Source organism: Rhyacophila brunnea, unplaced genomic scaffold (assembly GCF_057557595.1).
Source record: "Rhyacophila brunnea isolate RB1 unplaced genomic scaffold, BYU_Rbru_1.0 scaffold_16, whole genome shotgun sequence".
Lineage (NCBI taxonomy): Eukaryota > Metazoa > Arthropoda > Insecta > Trichoptera > Rhyacophilidae > Rhyacophila > Rhyacophila brunnea.
The window spans coordinates 31,355,664-31,381,109 of NW_028232816.1; the positions used below are offsets into that span (position 1 = coordinate 31,355,664).

Below are 25,446 nucleotides of genomic sequence, written 5' to 3' on the forward strand. Positions count from 1 at the left end.
CGTACCTATACGTCTACGGTAAATATTGGTTTGGATGACTCCAGTCATTAAAAAACTGCGAGCACGTATTGCTTAAATTTATTGTTTTTTAAATATAAAGTTAGTGGTAATTATTTTAAGTTAATTTAGTAGAAAATATGGTTAACTATGTTGTGTTTAAATTTGGTAGCCGTACTGAGAAGGAACATAGGATTGAGATAAACATAAAGGAACCAACTGAAAAATTGCTAAATGGAGATATTGAGCTTCAAAGTCTGTACATGTTTTTATATACTATATGACTTTTGTAAATGTTATGATCATGAAAACTATTAAATACTGTGACTATTATTAATATACCTCTATAACCAGTAAAAGAATATAAAATACAGTAATATATCTTAGGATATTAATCAATAATACAGTTGGTTCATTTTCATTGTATGACATTTTCCATACAAATAATCACTAGAAACTATTTTACATAAAGGAACCAACAGGTGATTTTCTTTTTTTTATTCCATATTACCTGGAGCACTCCATACCATCAAAGAAACCTTGACCTCTTGCCTCTTCTGACACTCTGATACTGATTATGACAGATACTTAGCAGTTGGTTCGTTTTTCATAACAGAAAACTTGAGGTTTAGAACATTTGTCAGTTAACCAATGTAAATAAAATGGAAACTAGACCGAATTTAACTTGGATCTCTTAATAACTCTTCGCAAATTGAAATTTGGATTTTTTTAACAAGTTCCCATTCATAGCTCAAAATAAGTACCTAAAATCGTTAGTTGGATCTTTTTTGCTTATCACTATCCCATTATGGTATAAAGTTTCATAGTTTAGTTAATAATAATAAAATTGTGGTTCTACTGTGCGTTATACGCAAGAAACACGGATTCATATAGCTGAACAATACACACTCTCTTATTACTCTGAAGATATGGCATATTTTTGGTTATACGGTCTTTTACTTGTGAATAAAATCTACACTGTATGATACCCATCTATAATGTTTCACTTCAGTTCCAAATGGACGTACGAGCGATCGCGTTGCAGAGTGCCTCGCGCGACTCGAGAATCCGTTCAGAACGAACGCAGCGCGGAAACAGTTCGGAGGTTGTGCGGAAAAGTATCAGGCGCTCATAACGTTGCGGCGGGTTTTCCACGCTTTCCACGGCGGGGGGTGGAAGGGTGGGGGTGGATGGGACGACATCGACCGTCGGCGCGCGTCAGTGCGGGTCCGGCCGCCGCGCGGATCGGTCGCGCCTTCGCGCCGACCAGAGTATCACGTGCTCACACGTGCCGCAACGTTCCCTCTCGCAGGACGCCGAAGATAAATAATCGGCCGATCGAAGTCTTGTCATTCACTGACACCAGTGCTAATTGACTCGTTCATAGGTAAATAATCAAAACAAACTCATCAGGAAAACAGCTTGTGATTTAGGTCTATCAAAATTTAATCGTGCATACATAATAGGGACATGTGATGTATTGTGAATTATTCGCAAATTATAGTCGCATTGTCTGCATACAGTTTATTATAGTGTATAAGTTATACGGATTAAAACTTGTCTATAAAAACTAACTGCATATAAATTATTTAAATATATTTATACAAACGTCACTTCCTGTTGGGAAGTGCTTAATAGTGAAATAAATGCACTGATAACGTTGTTTATAAGTTGAGATAAAAATGAAATAGAAAATTACTGACTTATAATATATAGATGTTATATAATTTAACTTGATTTTATTACTAAAAATTCACGAAATTAAAATAGTAATCACACTTATTATAGAAAGTAAAAACTGTAGTTGAAATCTAATTAAAACTTTTAATTAAGTATGTGTTTACTTTGTATCATTTTAATGGTTACTGTCATACAGTGTCGACTACCGCTTATTTGACATAGATAAACGATTATATCAAACGAAGAAAATAACAATACACGCTTATACAGTAATAAATGTTTTATAATATTCGGGTTAACCCAAAAATTACAGAATAAACTAAATATATTCAGTTAATTTTAAATGTTATTTTTTTATAGAAACTGATATTTTACGATTACGGAACAAATAATTTCATAATAATTAAAAGTGTACGTTAAGTTATATTTATGACAATTTTCTTATACGTATGTTTTATGTTTAAAAAAATTCTCATTTTCGAGAGTCAATGTAAATGTTACATAATCAATTAGTCTCATATAATTACTGGAAGAAGGAGACAAATTAATACTTTGTCATGCAACTTAAGATGTAACTAGGTGTCGTTACTAATAGTACATAGATTTTCAAAATGTTTAAGGGTGATAACGTGTGTGATAAAAAAAACATTCATTGCAAAATATTTTTTATTCGTTATGTATTTCGCTATTTACGAATGTCGCTTCTGTTAATTTAAAACTGTTACATCACGAATAATAATTATTTTGCATTGAATGTTTTTTTTTATCACAATAACGTGTGTTATAAAAAAAACATTCAATGCAAAATAATTTTTATTCGTGATGTAATAGTTTTAAATTATCAGAAGCGACAGTCGTAAATAGCAAAGCTGTATTTATTATTTTTAAGGTATTCCCGAAAATTAGTTTTCAAATTAAGGCGGTACTTCAGTGAAACGGCAAATAATTTTCAACTATAGGTGCGACGAAATTTCGGACTAGCTGCCAATCGGAGAGCGAAAGTCGAGCTGTGAACACGTCAATTTGTTTTGTGATAGCGTCGGGGGAATTAATTCTTAAATCGTGTAAAGATGACTAAAAAACGTTACCCATTTACTTGAAAAAGAAAACATGTCAATGAATATATTATTATTATTAGTAATAGAACAATAAACATAACATTAAATGGACGCATGTTGACTTTTTATGACAAATTATGTTTAGTTCTGCACGCGTCATTTGCACAATCTTCGCGTCGCGTAGTCACGATCGTTTTAGACCGTGCTCCAGCTGAAGTATAGCCTTAACAAATACGGTTAAATAAATGAATTGGATATATTCTATCGACTAGAAATTGTCCACTCCATAAAAAGTGATATCATCTCTTATTATTTAGTTAGCCACGACTAGGGATTCCAATCCCGGGATCCCGGGATCTCGAGCTATTTTCGATACCTATAAATCCCGGGATTGATAAACATAATCCCGGGATTTCGGGATTGATTTTTTTATCAATTTTTATGGAAAATAAAATAAAAGCGAAAATATAAAAAATACTTTTAATAAAAAATAACTACATTAGAAATCAACTGAGTTTGAATGAAGTTTGATTTATACCCATGTGTAGGTAGCCGATTCATTTTATTTTTTCACATTAATTATTAAAAATGCTTCAAAAAAACAATGCTTCGCACTTTTCACAAAGCAATTCCACCATGATATCATACGTTTTACGGCAGTTTAATATGTGTCTGACTTATTAGATTTATGAAGCGGAAAGGCCATAAGTACGCCATGATTATTTTGGTTTACTATTTTAAATCTCACTAATCCATTTATTAAGTCTTTACTATCAGAAACAGCAATCTCCTATTAAATTCATTATTATTACATAAATTACAATATTATTTACTCCGTTAAACTTGTGTATTTCCAAGATTGAACGTATACAATGTTAACAATAAATGTCTTAAATAGTATAAATTATACTAGATTTATTTTTGACCGATTTTATCAATGTTATTTGTAAATATAAAAATTTTATATTAACAATGGAAAAAATGCCAATCCCGGGACCAGTCCCGGGATCCCGGGATTGTCAAATTGCAATCCCGAAATCCCGGGATCAGAATTTTGGCTCGGGATTGGATTCTCTAGCCACGACATCTCTTTTCATATAGCCGGAACTTTTATCTAATTTAGTATAATTTATAAAGAGCCTAACTGTATAATTAAGTATATACTTCAATATGTATATTTCAAAACTACTTAAAAATTACCAGGTGACAGTGCCGCCTGTCAACATTCTTGTCAATGGGCCCAATAATACTATTTTTTTTATATAATATCAGATAAATACAGCTTATGCATAACATCAGTGGTTTCAAAACTTTATGTTACTACGCCTCCCTTTTAAAAAATCTAATCTTGGCGCCCCCACCCCCTTATTTCATTAAATAATACAAACACCTTTTTAAATACTCAACAATGTACCTACTAATACAAAAACGAAAAAAATATATAAAAATAAACAAGGTTTTACCTCTTAGGTATATTATATACATTTTTAAATTAATTTGTTTTTCATGCGACGAATGTGCTTGTTTATTAGCACAATTAATTTCAATAGTAGTCAATCCAAATTCATCATCGTTCATTGACAAATGGATTCTATCATGGGCCCCACATCCTGGAGCGGGCCCCTAGGTCAGGATCTTTCAACCACATATTTAAAATATTTAACAGCCCCGAAGCAAAGCAGCGCCGCAGTCGACTATTTTTACTATTAATAAAATAATGTGAAAAGTGCATTAGCAAACTAAACAAAAACTCAGTAAATAGATTTTTGTTTGCTTCAATATATATTACGTAGAAATCTTTAAAAGTGGAGACATGGCGAACTTATTTTTTTGTAATTTTGATTAAGCTCCATTTTTTTTATGAATGCCTTCACTTTGTCTTTTTAAATCAGTGAATGCATTAGTGGTTTTTTTTTAAATTTCAACCAAATGGACAAGTTTAACAACAAAATTATCGTTCCTAAAGCCAGCGCGCTTCACAATAGTATAGATTTATAGAAGGTAGGTATTATAAAATTAGTCTTCATATTTGCAGAGAGGTTTGCAAACAACCTTTTATAGGACTGTTTTTTGTGTAGTGTATAACTAGCGGGCCGTTTTATAAACTATGAATTTGCAAACTGCAAACCTGAAGACTTTTCGCGCCTCCCTTTGCAACACTCCGCGCCTCCCAGTTTGAAAATCGCTGCATTACATACGTCATAGTGACAGACATATAGATAAATATGTAATGTAATATATTAAAAAAAAACAAAAAAGCATATAAAATACAATAGGCACAGCTTGTCAATATTGTCGATATCTTTTTTTGTCTTTTGCTATCATTCATCACCATAGACACCACACCACCATACTGTGATATTTTTTTTTGCTGTGATATCTTTTTATAGCGAAGTGGGGATTTGATATAGCATTATGCTACATAGTTAAACCAATACTTTACAGTTTACTATTTGCCTACACAAAAACACTAAAATAACCACGATATTACATTATAGCGATTCTCAAACTTTTATGGTGTGATGAAACCTTGAAATATTATTTTGTAAAATCTCGTGGAATTTCCTACCTGCCGGCTTAACCGGACAACAAAATAATCGGCCTCGCGGTTAGATTCACTAGCGTAACAACTTTTACGTAATCACAGTGACATTGAAAAAAATGAACATTGTATTAGATAGAAAACAATAATAATTATGTGTTGACTGTTTTATTTCGCTACAAATGACATTTAGTAGGTGCGAGTACGTCTTTCATAATTTTGTAAATTACTTGTTTATAGCGATTTTAATGACATACCTACTCATGTGGACTTTTCTTTATGTCAATTCCTGAATATTGGTAAAAATATACAAATAGTACAAATAAATGGTAACAAAATCGTGGAATTAAAATCCGTGGCTAATTTTCTTCGCGTTTGGTTACCATATAGTTTAAAAAAAAATGGTATATTTTGTACTTATTCCGAGTCAATTTAATAACGCAAATATTTAATCAAATGCTTACTCATTTAAGGGGGATCCTTATGCCAACAGAGAACCTAGCGGAAAAATACGAAGCTTGCAATTTGAGATTTTTTTTTTTGATAATTTACAATTTATTAATTGTATTAATTATTAAATAAGTATCTGAAAATATTAAAAAGATTTTTTTTTTAAAGTCAAAGATAGGTATACTTACGATTGTAAAAAAATGTGAATTTATAACATTTTTATGTTATAAGTTACGTTATTATTACATTATTTTTATGGTCATAATTATTATTAAAATTTAGTTTACTAAGTTTTCTATTTTTTCTCGTGTAGATTTTTGACTAATTCATAGTTCTCTATCAAGGCTTAGTTTCACATATATTTGTATCGAAATATTATAGCACTTATTGTAACAATTACAATAAGTTAGTTGTAATTTTTACAAAAGTATCTATGTTTTAACGGCACCACTCTTGGCTGTGCTAAATTTTAGAGCGAGATAGACAGCTTGGACTGTAGACGGCTAACTTATTGTAACAATTATAATACTTCGATACAAACATACGCCGATAGCGGCCGATTGTAGTCTTGTGTATAGAATATATGCGCTGGAGTCCTTAGTACGATAGTATTATTTTCATTAATTTTAATTCGCGCAACGTCAAACGACATATAAATAATAATACAAAACAAGCGAAACCGTGAGATTTTTTTATTTTTTATCAAAGCGGTGTGTATTTTAAAATCAGTCAATGTTCAAGCTTGACGGGTTGACCGCGCGCACTGGCCACGAGCACATCATAGCAATTGTGTCACTCTGCTATTTAAATACAATTGGTAATATCTAAATCTAAGTATACCAACTATTTAAAATTAAATTGTAGTAACCGTTAACCGGGAACTGTCAGCTCAAACTGTCAAGTTGGATTTAAGACAACGTAGTTTATTAATATTTATTATACCCATGTGACATTTTTTGTAAGCAAATGAATTCCGGGATTGTTATTCAAGTAATATATTATTTGTAATAAACTATTTCTTTTATTCTTCAACGAATAATTCACAAGATTTTGAGAACGCAACATTCCATATATTGAACATACATAACTTGAAAACACCTCAGGGGCCTTATGTTGTAACTTGTGAGTTGAAGTCACCCGGCGACATGACGTCATATGACATCATTGTGACGTACTACCGGAGTGAGTCAATAGTCTTCGAGAAATTAACGCTACTCTAATACTGGCGTTATTCATTGTCCCCATACACAAATAGGTGTTTCAGCATAATAATATATATGGTGAGCCGTGTGCATTGGGCGGCTCGCCTCGATGCGTGTATTGAGCATACGTAACAATTACGTCATGTCATCGGGTGACTTCATGTCACAAGTTACAACATAGGGCTGCAGATATACCCACTAGACAAAATCATATTTAACTTAGAGTATTTTGCTACACTTTCATATGTTTTGACGTCTTCATTTATAATTTATCACCTCAATACTACAACTAGATAACATGATTTTCACTGTTTTTGAGATAGCTATTGCATATGATTCTACATTTCCTTCTCTACAAAATGATAAAACTAGGTTATTCAAAAATTAATGGGATCTGTATTAATTTTGTGTTGAAAAATATTACATAACTTTAAAACCATGAATGCATTAAATAAATACAATAAATTTCTACAATATTATTTCATTTTATTGAACATCATTTAATTATTCCCAATTAGACAATGCACGATTCTCCATTGTTATTTTAAATAATAATTATAGCCTAGATTTATGTTAATCAAGTAAACTTTAAATTCCATTTTCTCAGCAATGACCAAATTTAATGCATTTATGGTTTTTAAAGTTATTTAATATTTTCAAACACAAAATTAATACAGTTCCCATTAACTTCTGACTAACCTAGTTTTATTAATTTGTAGATAAGGAAATGTAGAATCATATTCAATAGTATATTAATACTATCAACCGAAAGTAGGTACTTGATAGAATTAGAATTTATAATATGCAATAGCTATCTCAAAAACAGTGAAAATCACGTTATCTAGTTGTAGTATTGAGGTGACGATATACAAAAAAGTTTTCTTCCGTTTCCAGTAGGTATATACCTATATATGAAAATTTACAATTCAGTAAAATAAATCGTTTTAAAGTGGCATTTTTTCTTGAATCACTTTCGATAGCTTCTTACTTAGTTGTCTGTTTTTAAAGAATTAATAAAAACAATTAATATTCCATGCAAAAAAAAAATAGATAGATACGCATTAATTCGGAGTAATGGTTTTAATTAGCAGCTCGCTTACCTCTGGGTTAATGAATGAACAACAATGACGTAACACTTAACAACTTCTAATTGTATTAACTCGGCCCATTTGAACCGGAACGCCGACACTTTTGTAGTAGGCACATAATTTAACCAGAATAGATTAGGTATACTTGGTACTTTTTCGCTACAAACAAAATTAGATGTATATTATATATTAGTATTTACTCGCACAGGCAAAAATCAAAAACTATAAATCTAATGTAAAACAGGACTGGGACATTTTTTTTTTGATGACGGTAAGCATTGATATTTTAAATATGAGTAATAGCGCCTGTACGCATGCATAGATTTACTGGCAGCAATTGTGTGTATTTTAAACTATCGTCACAATAACTGTTGTTATTAACTGTATTAACACGTAAAAGTGCTGACTATCTCTCCAATCTCATTCTTCAAGAGTAAGTGAGACGTGATGTTGTCATTTTATGGTACTGTTTGGCATGCCGTAAAAATCGACCCTAGTGTAGTTCGTTTTTTTTTTGCCGGCAGGTTCGGCGAAAATATCCCAACTATCGCATGACAATTCAGAAGCTTCCGAACTTCTTTGATTCATGCATGCAATCTTCCAACTATAGGATAATATATGTTTACATAAACAGGGTATAAGGATCGCTAAATAAAATACGGGGTTTTTTATACCTTCTATATCGTTAAAATATTTAATTATTGATATATCTATTTTCATTTTTTATTCACACAGCTTAGCATTTTCGCACATTTAAATGTATGAAAATGTAATAAAGTAATTTAAAAACATGACTTACATGTATATGCTGGCATTCTAATGCATATTTGTCACAGAACGAAAAAAATATCGACAATTTTAAATATATTAGGGCGCAGACACACTGCATTGTCGTTCGGGTGTGTCTGCGTACTTACAGAACAATTAAATTTTCGAAGTCTTAGTTGGTAGATACGTAGCATGATAAACATACAACTGTTGTTGAATGTCACTAAAATAAATAACCAAACGGGTAAACTTACAACGAAAAACAAAACTACAACTACCTTATGATTTAATGGCTACAGAATAAGGAATTTTAAAAATGCAAGACATCTGACATCTAACCGCAAAAAGCGTCTGTCCGTTCTAAATTAGGCCACAATCATTATTTTCATGAGAATTGGAATCATGCCCATTCTAGTCGAGGTGTACTTAAGGGTGAGAGCAATGCCTGTAGGGAAAACTACAATTTAATATTATAATTTACTGATAATTTTCATTTTAAATAATCAATAATTAATTCAATAACTCAAACTTCAGTGCTCAGCCGTAGTGGTTTGGCGGGCGCGGCGCGGCGGCGTCTTGCGAAACTCAAACGTATAACCGTGTGTGAAATATTCGTAGACAGTGTCTTTTTTGAGGCATAATACACACGGTTATACGTTTGAGTTTCGCAAGACGCCGCCGCGCCGCGCCCGCCAAACCACTACGGCCGAGCACTCAGACTCACAATGATTAAAAAATACTGTTTATGAATTCATTTTATTATTACATATTATTTTATTGATTTTAGTTCTGTCAAACGAAGAGGGAAGATTTTTTTAACAATTCATAGTTTTATGTAATATATTTTATTTTTAATTAAAAACAGATTTTTCTAGAAAATAGAAATATTTAAGTATAGGTACACAATAACAATAAATCTTCGAATGAATCTTTGAATATAATCTAAAAATATTAACCGACTAAGGCTAATGATGAAATAATTTAAAGTCGTTCGGAAAATCAGTTGACTAGTTTTATTAATTGAGTTAGCATTTACTTGGTGGAATTTCATTTTACAAGAAATGAAAATATAATTAATATTAAATTCTACAGCTTTGAAAAAAGGTTTGTCGATAGTTATTTCGGAGCGGAGTTTATAAAATAACATGAGACACATGTAGTCTATGCTACATTGGTCAATCTGGCAGGCCAATAAAAACTCGTTTCGAAGAACACCTACGGTCTTTCCGGAATAGTAAAACAGATTCTCAGTTTGCTAAACATTTGACATCAAATTCGCATAGCATCAGTAATAATATAACGCCAGAATGTTTGCATATATGTAATAAAGGTCTAAAATTAAATTTACTCAAACAGTTAGAAATTAATCGCGAATTATCCAAAAGTAATCATAATTAATGAAAATTTGGTAATGCATTCGTCGCCACTATTAAATATAATTTAAACACACGATTAAGACAATTATACTAATAATATTTTAATTGATTAATAATGTCAATAAATAACCAAAGTAATCGAACACTGTAATTTTGATAAATTTTGTAAATTTTGATATCCATTAAAAACCCCACTTAGGGTTTTCAAAGTATTAATAATATTACAATTAATAATGAGTGTACAAATTCATAATATTGCTGGAACGAATAAGAAAATGTATTGTGTCTCTATCTATACACGTATAGTATTTAAGCAAAGGCAAACGGCCTATCTGAATAGTCTTGATAATGGTGTTACAACCGAAATAGCTATCGACAAACCTTTTTTAAAAACCTGTAGAATTTATTATTAATTATATTTTCATTTCTTGACTAGTTTTAGTTGAGAAAAGTTAGTTTGTATTGACTAAAACAACAAAAATCGTAGACTTTACATAATACTACTGTTAATATTATTATACTGTGATTTACCTATTGCTCTCTATGTGATTAAATGTGGCGTAGTATGGGACTTGCTGTTTAATATTGAATTTAATATGAAAAAGTGGTAATCCCTTATAGTATTATCATAATATAATATATTTAATATATATTTACGTATGTACGTTGATTATTTTTTAATTTATTAAAATAAAAACTTCACTAAAATTACATGTCCATCGCAATAAATACTATATTAACGTGCTTAGCGCAGTGAACGGGATTAATAATTAATTTGTAAATAAGTCATTCCATAATTTTAATTAATAATAACTCTACACACAAGCAATAGTAGCAAATGCTACATTATTATATGTGGAAAATTTCGTATTATCGTAATATATTTCGTGACATTTTTTTACATATTATAGGTATACTTTGACTTTGATATATATAACTATTTTCTACTACGAGTATTTTCCGACTAACTTTCTTCAAGGCTTATTCGGCTTCCATCCTCTTGAAGCTCGTAGGTCACTTCTGCTCGTAAAGCATTTTTCCCTACGCTCATGTGGTACTTATAGTTTCCAATCCCGATATTCTGGAAAATTTGAATTTTTATGCACCCGTCAATTACATGCGTGGTCGCGGAGCCATGACCTATTTTGGGTGAAAGCTGTTTCCTGCACCAATAATAGCGAGGGCTGTGCGGCTGGTCAATGCACTCCCTAGAGATGTAGATATTATTAGCGATGCATTATTTATTTTGTGTTAAAAAATATATTTTATTGTTTAATTTGTATTTTTTTGCTTTGTTTTTTTTTCTCTACTAAGTTGATTTGCCTGTACTTTTTATTCTAAATGTCATGTTGTGTACGTCTTGAATTAATAATTTGTGAGGTCTCAGTTTCGAATCCTGTGTGTAACAAGTACACATATTGTTTTTCAATTTGTGTTTGAATCAGAGTATGGACCTAATAGGTTGAGCAAGTGGCTTACATCCATTTCACGTAAAAACAAAATCTGTCAATACAAACCTCCACTCTGTGGAGGCCCATATGATCATATTAGGATCGGACATGATCGAAAGAAAAAAAAAGAAATAAATACAATAAAATTTAGGTACCTATTCCATTAAAAAAATGTCATTGAATGATATTAAAGTAAATTCGTGCTATTTTTATATTAAGACCCATACTTCAGTGAAACGGAAAATAATTTTCAACTATAGGTGCGACGAAATTTTGGACTGGCTGCCAATCGGAGAGCGAAAGCCGAGCTGTGAACACGTCAATTTGTTTTGTGGTGGCGTCGGGGGAATTAATTCTTAAATCGTGTAAAGATGACTAAAAACGTGACCATTTACTTGAAAAAGAAAACATGTCAATGAATATATTATTATTATTACAAATAGAACAATAAACATAACACTAAATGGACGCATGTTGAATTTTTATGACCGATTATGTTTTGTTCTGCACGCGTCGTTTGCACAGTCACGATTTTTTTAGACCGTACCCCAGCTGAAGTATAGCCTTAATTAATTCAATTAACAGCGTCAAAATAACTCAATAAATAACACCTAATTCAATAAAATGTCAAATCATTCAGAATACGCAAAAATAATTACTTATGTGTCTTTTATCAAATTTCCAGGTGCGGCCAATCGTGACTAGCGATCATTAATAAGGCGAATCCGATGAATACAATTGTAATATCGCATGATCAGAAAGAGAGAAAGAAGAAAAATATAAAATATAATAACAAAATAAAATATTGTAATCAACAAAGCCTAGTCCTGACAAGTCTTCCATTTTGTTAGAGTAAGTTTGAAAGTTGTTTGAAACTGAGAAATATTCTCCGAGCCAAGAACGCTAAAAACGAACAGTCATTGTTACATATATATATTAAAAACAGAAAAGATATAAGATATATAAAAAAAGATAATATCGAAGCAATTATCGTGAAATCACTTTGAGAACACTTAAAATTTTGTCGAAGTATTGATTTCATCGACATACAAACAAAACCTAAGTTAGATCGGAAAACTTTTAAACTCAAAGTTGGGAATAGCGCTAAACGTTACAGCGAAAGGTTGTGAATATAGTGACAATTTAGTGAATAAACACTTGTTAAAAGAAAGCGCTTGTTTTGGAAGATATTACATTATTTTAAATGGCAATACATAATCAATAGTTTTTATTGAATTGTTTAAAATATAATTGTATATTATGAATAAAAACAGCAGATAATCACTGTGTATACAATTATTAATATTATTGTGATGCTCAAGAGGTTGCGGTAAAAACAAACAAACAATTTTAAATTAAAAAACAAATAAGCTCCGTTCGAATGAAACAAAAGCACTCAACATTTAAAAAGCGACGCTCGGGAGATTAGCGATCAAACCGACGCGAACAAAGCGTCGGGACGGACGTGTTTGAAAGCGTGACACTATCGACAAAATAATAACATAATTGAAAAATCAAATATGAGTTCGGGGAATTTGAACTCGAATTTAAAAATGGAGGCTAAGCAAAATGGAAGGTTAGGGCCTGGGAGGAAAAATCCTGGGATATCAGGACATAAGAGGCTGATGCTGAAGGCGTCCGCGGTGAGACTTCCAGGAGGTGCAATCAGGAGGAGTCGTAAAGGGTGTGGACCTCCGAAGAGGTGTCTGGCTTTAGCTGCGCCATTGGCAGCTCTTCCTCTACTTCTTCTCCTGGCTACAGATCCTCGAAGAGGAACTTCGTTGAGACATCTTACGGGACAACAGGTAAAATTTTTGATTTATCTATTGAATAGAATAAATAACATGTTACTGTGAATTCAGGTTAAAATGTATTTTATTTATTATCTCTAATATAGGTGATATCAGGTTAATTTAAATAAAACATAATATATATTAATTTTAAAATCAATGAATATCGATCGGGACAGGTTTCATCTGCTTAGAAGAACACAGTCAAACGAAAATGCAGACCGGTTCTGATAATAATTATAATATACTTATATGTACTAAATATGTTATTTTAATTTATTAATTATGTGTAATGCCTTTCTAAGCTTTAGTATTAAGCTAATACAGTTACCAGTACAGTTAAATTGATAACAGCTCTCCACCAATAATAAAAATAACAGATAACAACATAAAATGTATTAAAATATAAAACCAGTGCGGTTTCGTTCTAAATAGTGTAAATTGTTATTTTCGTGGTTTTTGAAGTGAACATGATAAATAGTGACAATGTCTAGTCGTTTTTATATATTATTTCACGCAGAATACACATTATTAGTACTGTGTGACAAAATACTGCTAAAACAATATGCAAACAGTGTCTCTTGAGTTTGCCGGTTTTTTTTTAATAAAAATTTCCGCCAAATATTTTGAAATCATACAACACAAAACTGATTTGTAATAAACGCTATATTATGTTTCTATCGGTCAAAGTTAAATAAAGCGCGAATCAAATTGATGTGCAAGTCGCCTACTGTCACGCAGTCGCGGCGACAAATTTAGTCTATGGTTTCGTCATTTTGCAGAATATTTTGAATGATCACCTTCTCTGTAAATTCACTGAAGAATGACACTGATGAAGAGTGCCAACTCTAATGTACTTATGATTACTTATTTTGATTCGTTATTAATCATTCATGCTAATTTCAATAAATTTAAGTTTCTACGTGTGCGTACGTTAAAATTAGTTGCGACTTGACATCCATAAATAATATTTTGAACAGAACCCAACCTGCAGACAACATTATTATAGAAAATACATAGTGCCAACCGCTAAAAATAAAAAAAAACGTGATTTTGAAATGACAGTCGAAAAAAGTAGGCATGTAGAAGATGATATAAACGTTTATTGAGTCATGCATGTGTCGATGCAGTGCAGTTCAACGTGAGGTGACTTCATTGTTGTTTTGGTGATTTCGGCAGATTTTACCAACTGACAATGTTCGTTTAAAGGTTCAAAATGTACTACGGGATGGGAGCATCAGTCTGATAACATTTTAAACACCAAGAAAAACGACATTACACACTTTTTTCCCGTAGCGGCAGCTTACTGTGACATCACGTGACAGTCAGCGACATGCACCATAATATAATTCGCGCTTTAGAATCTTCCGATTACAATAGTATTTTTTTTTATGAATTGCAATTTTTTTGTATGAAATTTCATCGTGTCGTAGACTCGTAGATATACCTTATTTAAAACGTATTGTATGGAATTCTGTAACATTCTGTAACATTTCAATTTGTATTAATATTGTATTTAACCGTTATTGTTTTTTATTTATAATAAATGCATTATAGTACTGTAGAGTTAAGTTTATATGAAAGCTAACTTCCGTGTTCCTTTAATAGTGACATGGTACGTATTTATTATATGAACGGCTGGCATTTAGAATCTATTAAACAATAACGATCAATACACGATAACACTTTTTTTAATATTTTAAAGATCACTAGTGTACTATTTTTAAAAGGGCAACATTCATATCAGACTATACATATATATTGTATATGCTTCGCATAAAAAATATGGTTGGATAATATTTTAAAGTCACGTCAGTTGAGTGGATAAGTACTAATATTTCGATTTTAATTATTATTATATTATTTACACACAATCTATGATTTTTTTTTAAATATATGAGGATACCTAAAATAGTTTAAGTCAGTTACCTACTTCCGTTTTTACTTTGTTTATGTTTTACTTGATTTTGATTTTTTTAATAATATGTATATTTATATATAAAATATAAAATGCAGTTCCGTTTACTAGAAAAATATTATTAAAACGGAGGTTGATTGCAAAGTCGGTTATATTCATCAGCTGCCATTTTGCTTAGATTTTTATGACGTTACTAATCCTACATAATTTGAAAATACATCAAAGAAATGTATAAGTAGTACTTATATACACTAGAAAAAAATCTTTTCGAAAAAATTCGGGATTCACACCTACGTGCTCTACCAACTATGGCCCGGCAGCGAAGGGTTGAGGCAGGCTGTTAAGATCAAACATAAAGAGTGCACATTCAAATTCGATAGTCATACGTACCTGTTTTTATTGAACTAAGGCTACAATGTACAGATGCTGTCGGTTAGTTTTTAAAAATTAATTAAGCCCTGTCTAAACCAAACCATAATAGTTTTTGTATACTTTGGGTGAAACGACAAAATTTTTCACACTTTCTCATTCATACTTATTTGTTTTCGTTGGATTAAGAATACATAATATTACACATATTGTAGGTTATTTTTTTTAAATTCATTATGCCCTGCCTAAAACAAACTATAATAGATAACATATATATTATTCTGTCTATAAAATATCCAAAATAATGTATGATTTAATGGCATAATTTTAGATATTTTATAGATAGACGAGTTTTTTTAACTATTATCTATTATGGCTTGGCTTTCACAGGCTTTAATTGAATTTTAAAAACTAACCAACACAATTTGTAATTTGTAGTCTTAGTTCAATGAAAATAAATACATATGACTGACAAAGTTTAGTGTGCATTATATATGGCGGATTTTAACAGCCTACCTCCACCCTTCGCCACTGATTACTATGCTATGTGTGTCCTATCTGATTGCGACGAAATTAACTATGTAGTGGCTTTTACAATTATCTGTGAATCGCTTTCTAAATTGCGTTGTGTTTTGTTAGTATTTGTATTTTAAATCAAAGTATTAATAAGTACGTTAATTATTAACCGGTGTCAGCATCTCTCCAAATTGTTGTTATAATGTACTTGCACTCGCTAATAACTATTTTTATTTATTCAATGAATAATGATTCATGAATGTAACATTCTTTATTGGACATACACAATTTGAAAACACCCCAGAGAAATATATAACCACTAAAAATATATTTTTGAAAAAAAAATATTTTATTTCGCTTTTTTTAATTGTTTGTCGATAAAAATTAAATATTTTATTTGCAGTCTTAAATTAATGTGCTTGGCAGTTTTCTGCGATTATCTCAAAATGGCAGAATATGGAGGTAACCGACTTCGAAACCAATACCCTCATATGGAAGTTTCCCATTTTACATAAACGCATTTTGAAAAAGGAATTTTATTACAAATATGTTTTTTACTAACTACCACACCAAAATAGTTGTTACTGTGTCACAGAATAGCTCTTGCAGACACACTTAGACTATCTATATAAAATGTCTGATTGTGATAACTAGGGCCCGGATTTATATGCTAGTGCATGTTTTGTTAGGGTGTATGCACAGCTATGAGAGTTGCACCGAATTACTAATTACTAAATTAGGTAAGTACCTAGATAGTTTAGATGCATTTGAATTTTTAATGGCATCAGTGGATTTATCAGAAAGGGTAAAGTCAACTCAGGCACCTTTATTTAAATTTTGCGCAATCACCTCTGTGGACGTTGAGAGGTCGTTTTCCGCATATAAACAAAATACTGACAGATATGCAGAAAATTTTAATGCCATTGCACAATATGTAGTATTTAGGAGTTGTGTATAGTTTACATTGCATTTCTTATTCAATTATTTGTACTTGTAAATAAACTATTTTTAAAATTGTAATTGATCAACTTTATATTGATTATTTGTATTTTTTGTTATTGTATTATACTGATTGAGATTATTAATTTGTTATTCGATGTTTTATCAGTAATATTGGGTGAAGTGGGTATTTACAATTTTTTCCATAAAAATGTAAATTTTTAACTGCATATTTATTTGGTTTTGGTGCATATTTTAATGATTTTAAGTGCATATGTACATGCATATAATCATGTTTTTTGTTGCATATAAATCCGCTCCCTAGTGATAACTTACTATTTTTGTGGTATAATAAGTGATAGCTACCACATTCTTTATTTAAATTAAGTACATAGGTAGGTAGCTTAATTGAAGACTTTCAGCAAGTGTGTGTACAAATTCGATTGGATCTAAGATTTTTTCGAAATATTTCGAATTAGTACGTTGATGAGGTGTTTCAAAATTGTGTAATTTTTCAACAGCAATTTCTTATTACTAAATACGACTATTAAAATATGGAATTTTATAATTTCTAAGAAGTAAACTAGGTACCGGGTCTCAACGGGTCGATGCTTAAATAATACAGTGGCCATTTCGCAGACCCATGGCAAATTGGCAATCTATTATTCATGCATTTTCCTTTCGTCGATCAGTAAACTGTCGAACACCTGGTACTTACCTTCTTCTTGTTAGATAATTACATTTACTTAGTGTAAACGGATTATCCATATAAGCGTATCAATAAAATTGTAGATACATATATCAGTGGCGAAGACTCCATACTAGGCGATTATTTAAAGCCTACCTTCTTAAGAAAAATATTTTTTAATTGCATATTGACATATTTATATACTTAATCACTTCATTATTTTATGTTATATAAAAATAATTTATTTTGCCAACTAGAGATGTCGTATATGTAGGAACGTATTACAGTATTACACAGTTTACAAAACAATCTGCAAAGGTATTAAAAAATATACCAAAGCGCGCCGTAAATTAAATAATAAACGCCGCGACGTCTCGACGTAAATAAATTTCCGATTATGTGTGAAATAAATCTGAATTTTTTTCGTATGGACATTACGTCTCGTAACCTCAGCAAGTCTGCTGATTTGTACGAAATAAGGTAAGCTCCTATCGCAGAGCCTAAAACATTCGCGCATAATAATGTTGTCACGACTGCGCACTTTGTCCAAAATCATTAATAATTAGATAATTAAAAAAATAATTTCAATGGCATTTAATCGAATATTAATAAATAAGTAAGTATAGATTGTTTTTATAAATAAAAATAAATTTTATCTAATGATTTTTGATGGCTATACAAGTTTTGAAAAATACGAATTGAAACACATCGCTCATTTTTATGTCGTCAATGAGTTTTTGAAGTTTCATTGAATTAGTGTGTCGTTGTCATTTATTAGTGTGTGCCTATTCATTAGTAGTAAATATCGTACTATTCTCATAAGTATACCTGACAAGTGTGCTCTTTTTATCAGATCTCCACAGCCTACCTCTTTCCAAAAGTCTCCCTTCGCCACTGACATATATACATATAAATAACATAGGGGTTTAGTGACTTATTTCGCTCTTCATTTTCATAATCTTCGTCGTAAATGTATGGCAACCATGCACAGGATTCGTGTCAATCACTATCTTACCTAACCTAACCACACCATACCTACTAAATTTAAGCGTTATCCGGCAATCTATGTTTCTTTAATAATTCATTTAGAATTTTATTTTACAAACTGATAATATAAATTATATTAAATTCTAGGGGTTGGGTTGTTAATCGATAGCTATTTCGGTTGTAAAATCATTGTCATGACTATATAAATGTTTTATTAGTACTAAAGTTTCGTTTAGTAATTATTTTTGAAGTTAAAGTTGAGTCGAGCGATTTACGCGATTTGCCGGCCGACTCGAAATCCACCTCATTCATCCCGTCCATCTTGTTAAATAATCATGTGTACCTGTACCTGCTACTTACTAAGTAGTGCTTACAAAAATTTTCATTAATATGTATTTAAACATTTACAATGTTATTAAATTTTAAAAACAAAAAGAATACCCTTACGTACACGCGTGTAGAGTTGGGTTTTTCCCGAGAAAATCTCAATCTCGAGATTCTGAATTTCCCGAAATGATGAAATTTCGAATTCTCGAGATACCCGGAAATTTAAAAAAAAAACTGTAAAAATCCTAAAATCAGTGTAAAAACAGACAAATTCTAAAAAAAATATTATTTTTTTATTTTATTTAGGTATATTATAACAAAATAGAAGTAAGAAAACAAAAATAGTTCAAAACATTACTTATTAAAATAGAATTTCATAAAACAGATGACAATCGCGTACGCTTTTAAGACACAATATTCCCTGATGTTGCAAAAATTGCGATCATTTTGAGTCGACGTTGGCTTAATTGTGTTAAATGCCTCGATCTGTCTTTAAACTTTGTGTGTTTTCTGTCCACTTTTTTCATATAGAAAATCCTTTTTTCAATTAATATTTGATAATAAAGAAATCCCGAATCCCGAGAAAAGATTCTCGAGATCCGGGATTTTCCGAAATATTTAAAATTTCAATTCTCGAGATTCGGGATTCAAAATTTCGAAAATTTCTCGAAAATTCCCGAAACCCAACTCTAGTCATGACTATAAATGAATGTTTTATTAGTATTAAAGTTTCGTTGGCTAATTATTTTTGAAGTTAAAATTGAGTCGAGCGATTTACGCGATTGGCCGGCCGACTAGAAATCCACCTCATTCATCCCGTCCATCTTGTTAAATAATCATGTGTACCTACTGCCTACTAAGTAGTATTTACAAAAATTTTCATAGTAATATGTATTTAAATATTAATTACAACGTTATTAAATTTTAAAATCAAAAAGAATACGCTTAAGTACACGCGTGTACATCTACACATTAAATCTTTATTATTTATTCAAATTGTTAATGTTTAAATAACCTTTTATACGGAACAAAACAAAAAATAATAATTGTTGAAATATCTATTCATATATAATTCATAAATGAACATAATATTCTTAATTAATTTTCAAAAATAATAAGAAATCAGTGTAACATAATACAATGTTCGAAAAATAAACAAACATTCCCATAGTATCCGCCCCCTTTCATGCATTATAAGCTAAATCATTACACATTGTGATGATATAAAATTACAAAATTATCACAGTCTGTATGCAGTTTTAATCCAGATATTACACGTATATTATAAACCTATTGCATCAAACGAATCAAAAAGTTTGCACTATATTATAAACACTTGTCTCATGTTCAAAACCGTTCCTTTTCGTGAAAAGACGCTTTCAACGAGATTTTGCAAGTAATTTATAATGTTGGACGGAAAGCTCATCTTACTGAAGAGATTTAGGCAAAAAAACTTTCGAGGCTTTTCCGAAACGGCCAGTTTGCGCTTTTGCACCTCAAGAGAATTCCTTTTCACTCAATGTGACCCAGCGAAAAACTTTTATGAAAAACAAACATCAACTCGGGAGGGTCGCTATGATTATGGCGAAATCATCCGCACAACAAAAGAGTATCGTGAAATAAATCATGCGAATGCACCTCCTAATAATAAAAACAAAAATCGGTGTGTGTACTTATGTACGCGCGTTAGAAGTTATACTTCTCTGGCGTAACAAAACAAAAACAAATCTTCTGGTAAACTAGATTCTTTGACCAGCTCTTAAGTTTCGTGTTAAATTACACACTCAAGAAAAAGGACCGCTTATTGGAACGCCGTTGGTTTATTTCTATACACTTTAACTTATATTACTAAATTATATAATGGTTTCTCGTTGTTTTTATTATTTAAGTACCAACTGTCTATCTGACATTCAATCTTTAATCGCAAATGGCCGACAATAATAAATTCGCTGCCTAGGCAACGGAACAATTCTAAACTATAATATTATACTGTATAATCGTCACGATTGCAGTATCATACTATGACGTAAAGGTAGAGCGTTCGGCTGATAATCGAACAATCGGTGGTTCGAATCCAATCGAGTGCATTTATTTTTGTGAGAAAAAATAAATTATGTGTTACATGTCACACGCCAAAATACACTCTGATCGGATTTCCCAAACGCGCCAAAAGAAGTATAACTTCAAAAAACTCCTGAAATTAGATGACAGCGTTTCAGAAAATGGGGAGCAAAACAAGTTTTTTTATGTTATGTTTTTTGTAATTTTACTATAATATTATAACTGATCAAACACGTCTGCATTCTGCATATACAAATACGCGGCGCATCCGCGATGTTTCTCTAAGGCGAGGAGGCGGATGTCGGTGACTTTCATCTTATGTCGCCTCCCCACCTTGATAGTGAAAAACTATTCATAAGGAAGCTGACGATCCGTCTAATGACGCTGGATGCACCGTTAAAGGCCTGACAGAAAAAATGGAGTGCTCCACCAGCACAAAAACAGGCACGCATATGTTTTTTTTCAATATCAAACAGCGAATGGAGATAACCGCTTTGACTCCTATTCATTACACAATAGTCAATTCTTGACTGGACATGGTGTATTCGCTGGCAGACTCTATGAGCTTGGTCCTGTTACCCGTTCAAAATGTCCATGTGGCGGAGAAATACAGGATCCAAACCACATCCTCCAGTGGCGAAGGGTGGAGGTAGGCGGTAGGCAAAAAAATATATTTGGGAAATTTTGGCACGCGTACGTAAAAAGGTTCGCCAACCCTGCCCTATATGGTACCTACTGAAATTCACTGAGAAGCCGTATAAGTGAAAATGCGAAACAGTATAAGTCTATCGCAAAATGATCGAATTTGTCCCTATTGATAAAACGTCAAATATCTTCACAATATGGAATTGAATCGTAATTATTGACGTATTAGGCAGAACAATATATTCCAAAATAGACTATTAGGTTGAAAATATGAAGAATAAAATATAGTAATATAAACATATCGTCACATCAATACTACAACTGGATAACTTATTAACTTTTAACTTTAACTTTTCACTGTAAAACTAGGTAAGTCAGAAGTTAATGGGAACTGTATTAAACATATATAATTTTGAAAAACACTTTCTGAGAGAATATATTATTATAACCAATAGAGAAAAAAAAATTGAAAAAAAGTAAGCCAACCCGACGGGGAATCAAACTCCGTATCTCCCAGGTTTACGCCCTGATCCGTGCATTACCACTATGCTACGAGGTGACATACTAATTGCGACAAATTTTAACTATTGGTCAATTTTAATAACTACTCATCAGTGGTCTTCCAAATCAAGCTACTTTGGCAATCGATTTTTGTTTCTTAAATCAAAGTAGGTAACTATTTACAATTAATTTGATTACTAACCGACGTCGTGGAATTTCTCCAATATTTTTTAGATGTAACTACTTGCACTTGCTAATAATTTATAATGAACTATTTCTTTTATTCAACGAATATTTTGTGTTTGAAAATATTAGATAACTTTAAAACCATTAATGAATTAAATAAATAAAATAATATATCTACAATATTTTTTCATAAAATAAATTGAACATTATTTTAATTGTTCCCTATTAGACAAGCACAATTTTCCATTTTTATTTTAAATAATAATTATAGCTAAGATTTATGTTAATCAAGTAAAGTTAAAATTTCATTTTCCCAACAATGACCAAATCAGAGTTATCTAGTATTAGTATTGAGGTGACGGTAGGTATTGTATTAGAAGTTAAACTAGTTAAAGGCAAATCAATGAAAGCATTTGTAATGCTAATAATTCTCTCTGAATATTACAGGAGATATTATATTTAAAATTTATGTTTACAAAGTATCTACTTATTTATTTTTAAATAAAATTATAAATACAAGAAGTACACGTTCCAACACATTGTTATTTTTTAAATTTTATTATCGGTTAAAATAAATTGTATAATTAATATTCTTCCTTCTGATATCACATTATATTTCCTGTCGCAAATGTATTCAGAGAAGAACATATTTATCGATTTACGAGAGAGTAGAATTCGAAATAATTGATATCATTTGCTGACTTTTATAATAATAATATAATAAAAGTCTTATACCCTTATTACCCAATATCAAATTAAGCTAATGTACCTTTTATTGCTAAACTATAACTGAATAACATTTTAACTATTTTACCTGTGTCTAAAGTCATCATTTTAATGTGAACTTTAGGCCTTTCGCTCATGGAGAAACTAAAATCTGACGAAGTGGTTGCTGATGGAACTCATAAACTGGCCAATGACCGATGTTTCGCACACGGCGCTACTGAAACCCACTTGCAATAATAATCTCATAACCTCAAACTGTCAAACCCATTGTCTTTCCTAATTCATTCTAAGCCTTTTCCGTAATATCTTGACGGGAATATTCTGGCAGCCTGTAATTATACAGGCAGGAGTATTTCTCAACTTTTGCCACAAATTTTAAATTAAAATTGGTTCGCCCATCCATAACTTTTGACGTCTTGACTTGTTATTTGCTTGTTCAGTTCAGTTCAGTTTGGTAAGAAAATATGATTTTTCATCGAATCCTACTGATATTGACATCAATGTTTTATGGGGGACTGGAAACTGAAAGACTGGGACACTAGCATGTCGCGTCTCTTCAGTTTAGTAGCGAACGTTTTGAAACTGAAAGATTCCAGTCTTGCCGTGAGCGAGCCGCCATCGAAATACATTAGCTAGATTCTGACTGGAATTTTAGTTTCAGTCTCGTCTTTTTTGAATATTCTCGTGAGCGGAAGGCCTTACTCTATAAAACATATATGTTAGCATGGATATGTATGAATACAATGATAATAATAAAAATGGCGCTAGCTAAATGAGGCATCATAACAGCTTATTTTTTTTCGTAAAAATATTTGACCTATCAATGGATGGTGCCATTGCCAACAAGTACGATTGTATGTATATCGTATATTACGAAAAATCAGTGGTCGGAATGGAAAATTTTACAAACTGGAGCGCTCGACCATTTTCCGTAAATATTAAAAACGTTCGATTTGAAAACACAGTAAAAAAAAAAGTCTTAAATTAATTACTGACTTCTACTAAATATTAAAGAAATAATTACTAAAAGAAAATCCTAAAACTCAATTAGCCATTCATTATTATTTTCTTTTTTTTTATAAATAATGTTTCTTTAACAGGAACAACACATTTTATATTGAACACCTGAAATTGGATAGAAATTTAAATCGCCCATATTTTTTTTTATTGAAACAACACAAAAGCTCATTTGACATCATAAATATATATAAGTACTTACATTTTTTTAACCATGCATCGGACAATAAAAAATATGTTAAACAGATGTTTTTACCTATTCCCTTATTAACAGACCAGAAAGCATTTTTTTTCACGAGACATTTTTTTCTGGGCTCCGGTTCATTTCGAGCCCTGAAAAATGCGAAAGTTTTATCGAAAATACTGTTATTCAGAAAATCTGAAAGAATGTCCATATAGACAACATAATAGATTAAAAAAAAACTCAAATCTGATTCTTAAAGGAAACTTTAAAATTAACTGCCCTAAACACACAAAGGACGGGACCTAGGTATAGTAAGTTACCAAAATAAGGGCACGTCGTTAAACTCGACATCTATAAACATGGAACTAATATAACCCAGTTTAGGAAACACTGGTCTCATCAATTTGTTAAAAATAATCTTTTGTTTACTTCTGATTTTCTTTCTTATTTTCTTCTATTATTTGCTAATACATACTTTATTTTATTACTGATGTTATTGACATCACATTATTAATAATAGATGTTTTATATTTGTTTTTTTTCTTCTGTATAACAGTGACTGTTTATTTCCGAAGTAAATATGGAAAAATAATAAATATTATGTAAAAATAGAATAGTTTTGTATTTTGATATTTGATATTTGTACGAATGTCAGGAAGATTTTCATCCGTCTTTGGGATTTTGATCTTATTATTACATTTAGTCAAGTGGCTTACCAATCCAGGGCGGGTCCTAGTCTCCTAAAAGAACTTTCTTCATCGCCCCTCTAGTGTCATCCAAGTATCTGAACCGGACGCTCTAATATCCTTGTTGACACCATCTAACCATCGGAGTCTGGACCTACCAGTCGACCCACGACCCGGGCTTCGAACCGTTATTTTTTTTCGATTCGGTTTTCGTTTCGGTTTTTGTTCCGAAAAAGTAACGGTTTTCCGGTTTTCGGTTCAACTTCGAGTGATTGTTTTTTAAATGTTTTTATT

The 25,446-nt window shown here is 31.2% G+C and overlaps 2 protein-coding genes across 2 annotated transcripts in view; one reads left to right on the top strand and one right to left on the bottom strand.

Moving 5' to 3' along the window:
- The window catches only part of LOC147074639 (uncharacterized), a 277,840-nt gene that overhangs the window by 49,754 nt on the left and 202,640 nt on the right, over window positions 1-25,446 (bottom strand). The gene's annotated exons all lie outside the window — the stretch shown is intronic.
- LOC147074641 (carbohydrate sulfotransferase 11-like) overlaps window positions 1,008-25,446 on the top strand; it is a 206,909-nt gene continuing 182,470 nt past the window's right edge. The window contains exons 1-2 of the mRNA XM_085943744.1: window positions 1,008-1,384; window positions 12,298-13,417. Of these exons, the coding sequence (XP_085799870.1) occupies window positions 13,133-13,417 (285 nt within the window). The 5' untranslated portion in view covers window positions 1,008-1,384; window positions 12,298-13,132. The remainder of the gene's footprint in view (window positions 1,385-12,297; window positions 13,418-25,446) is intronic.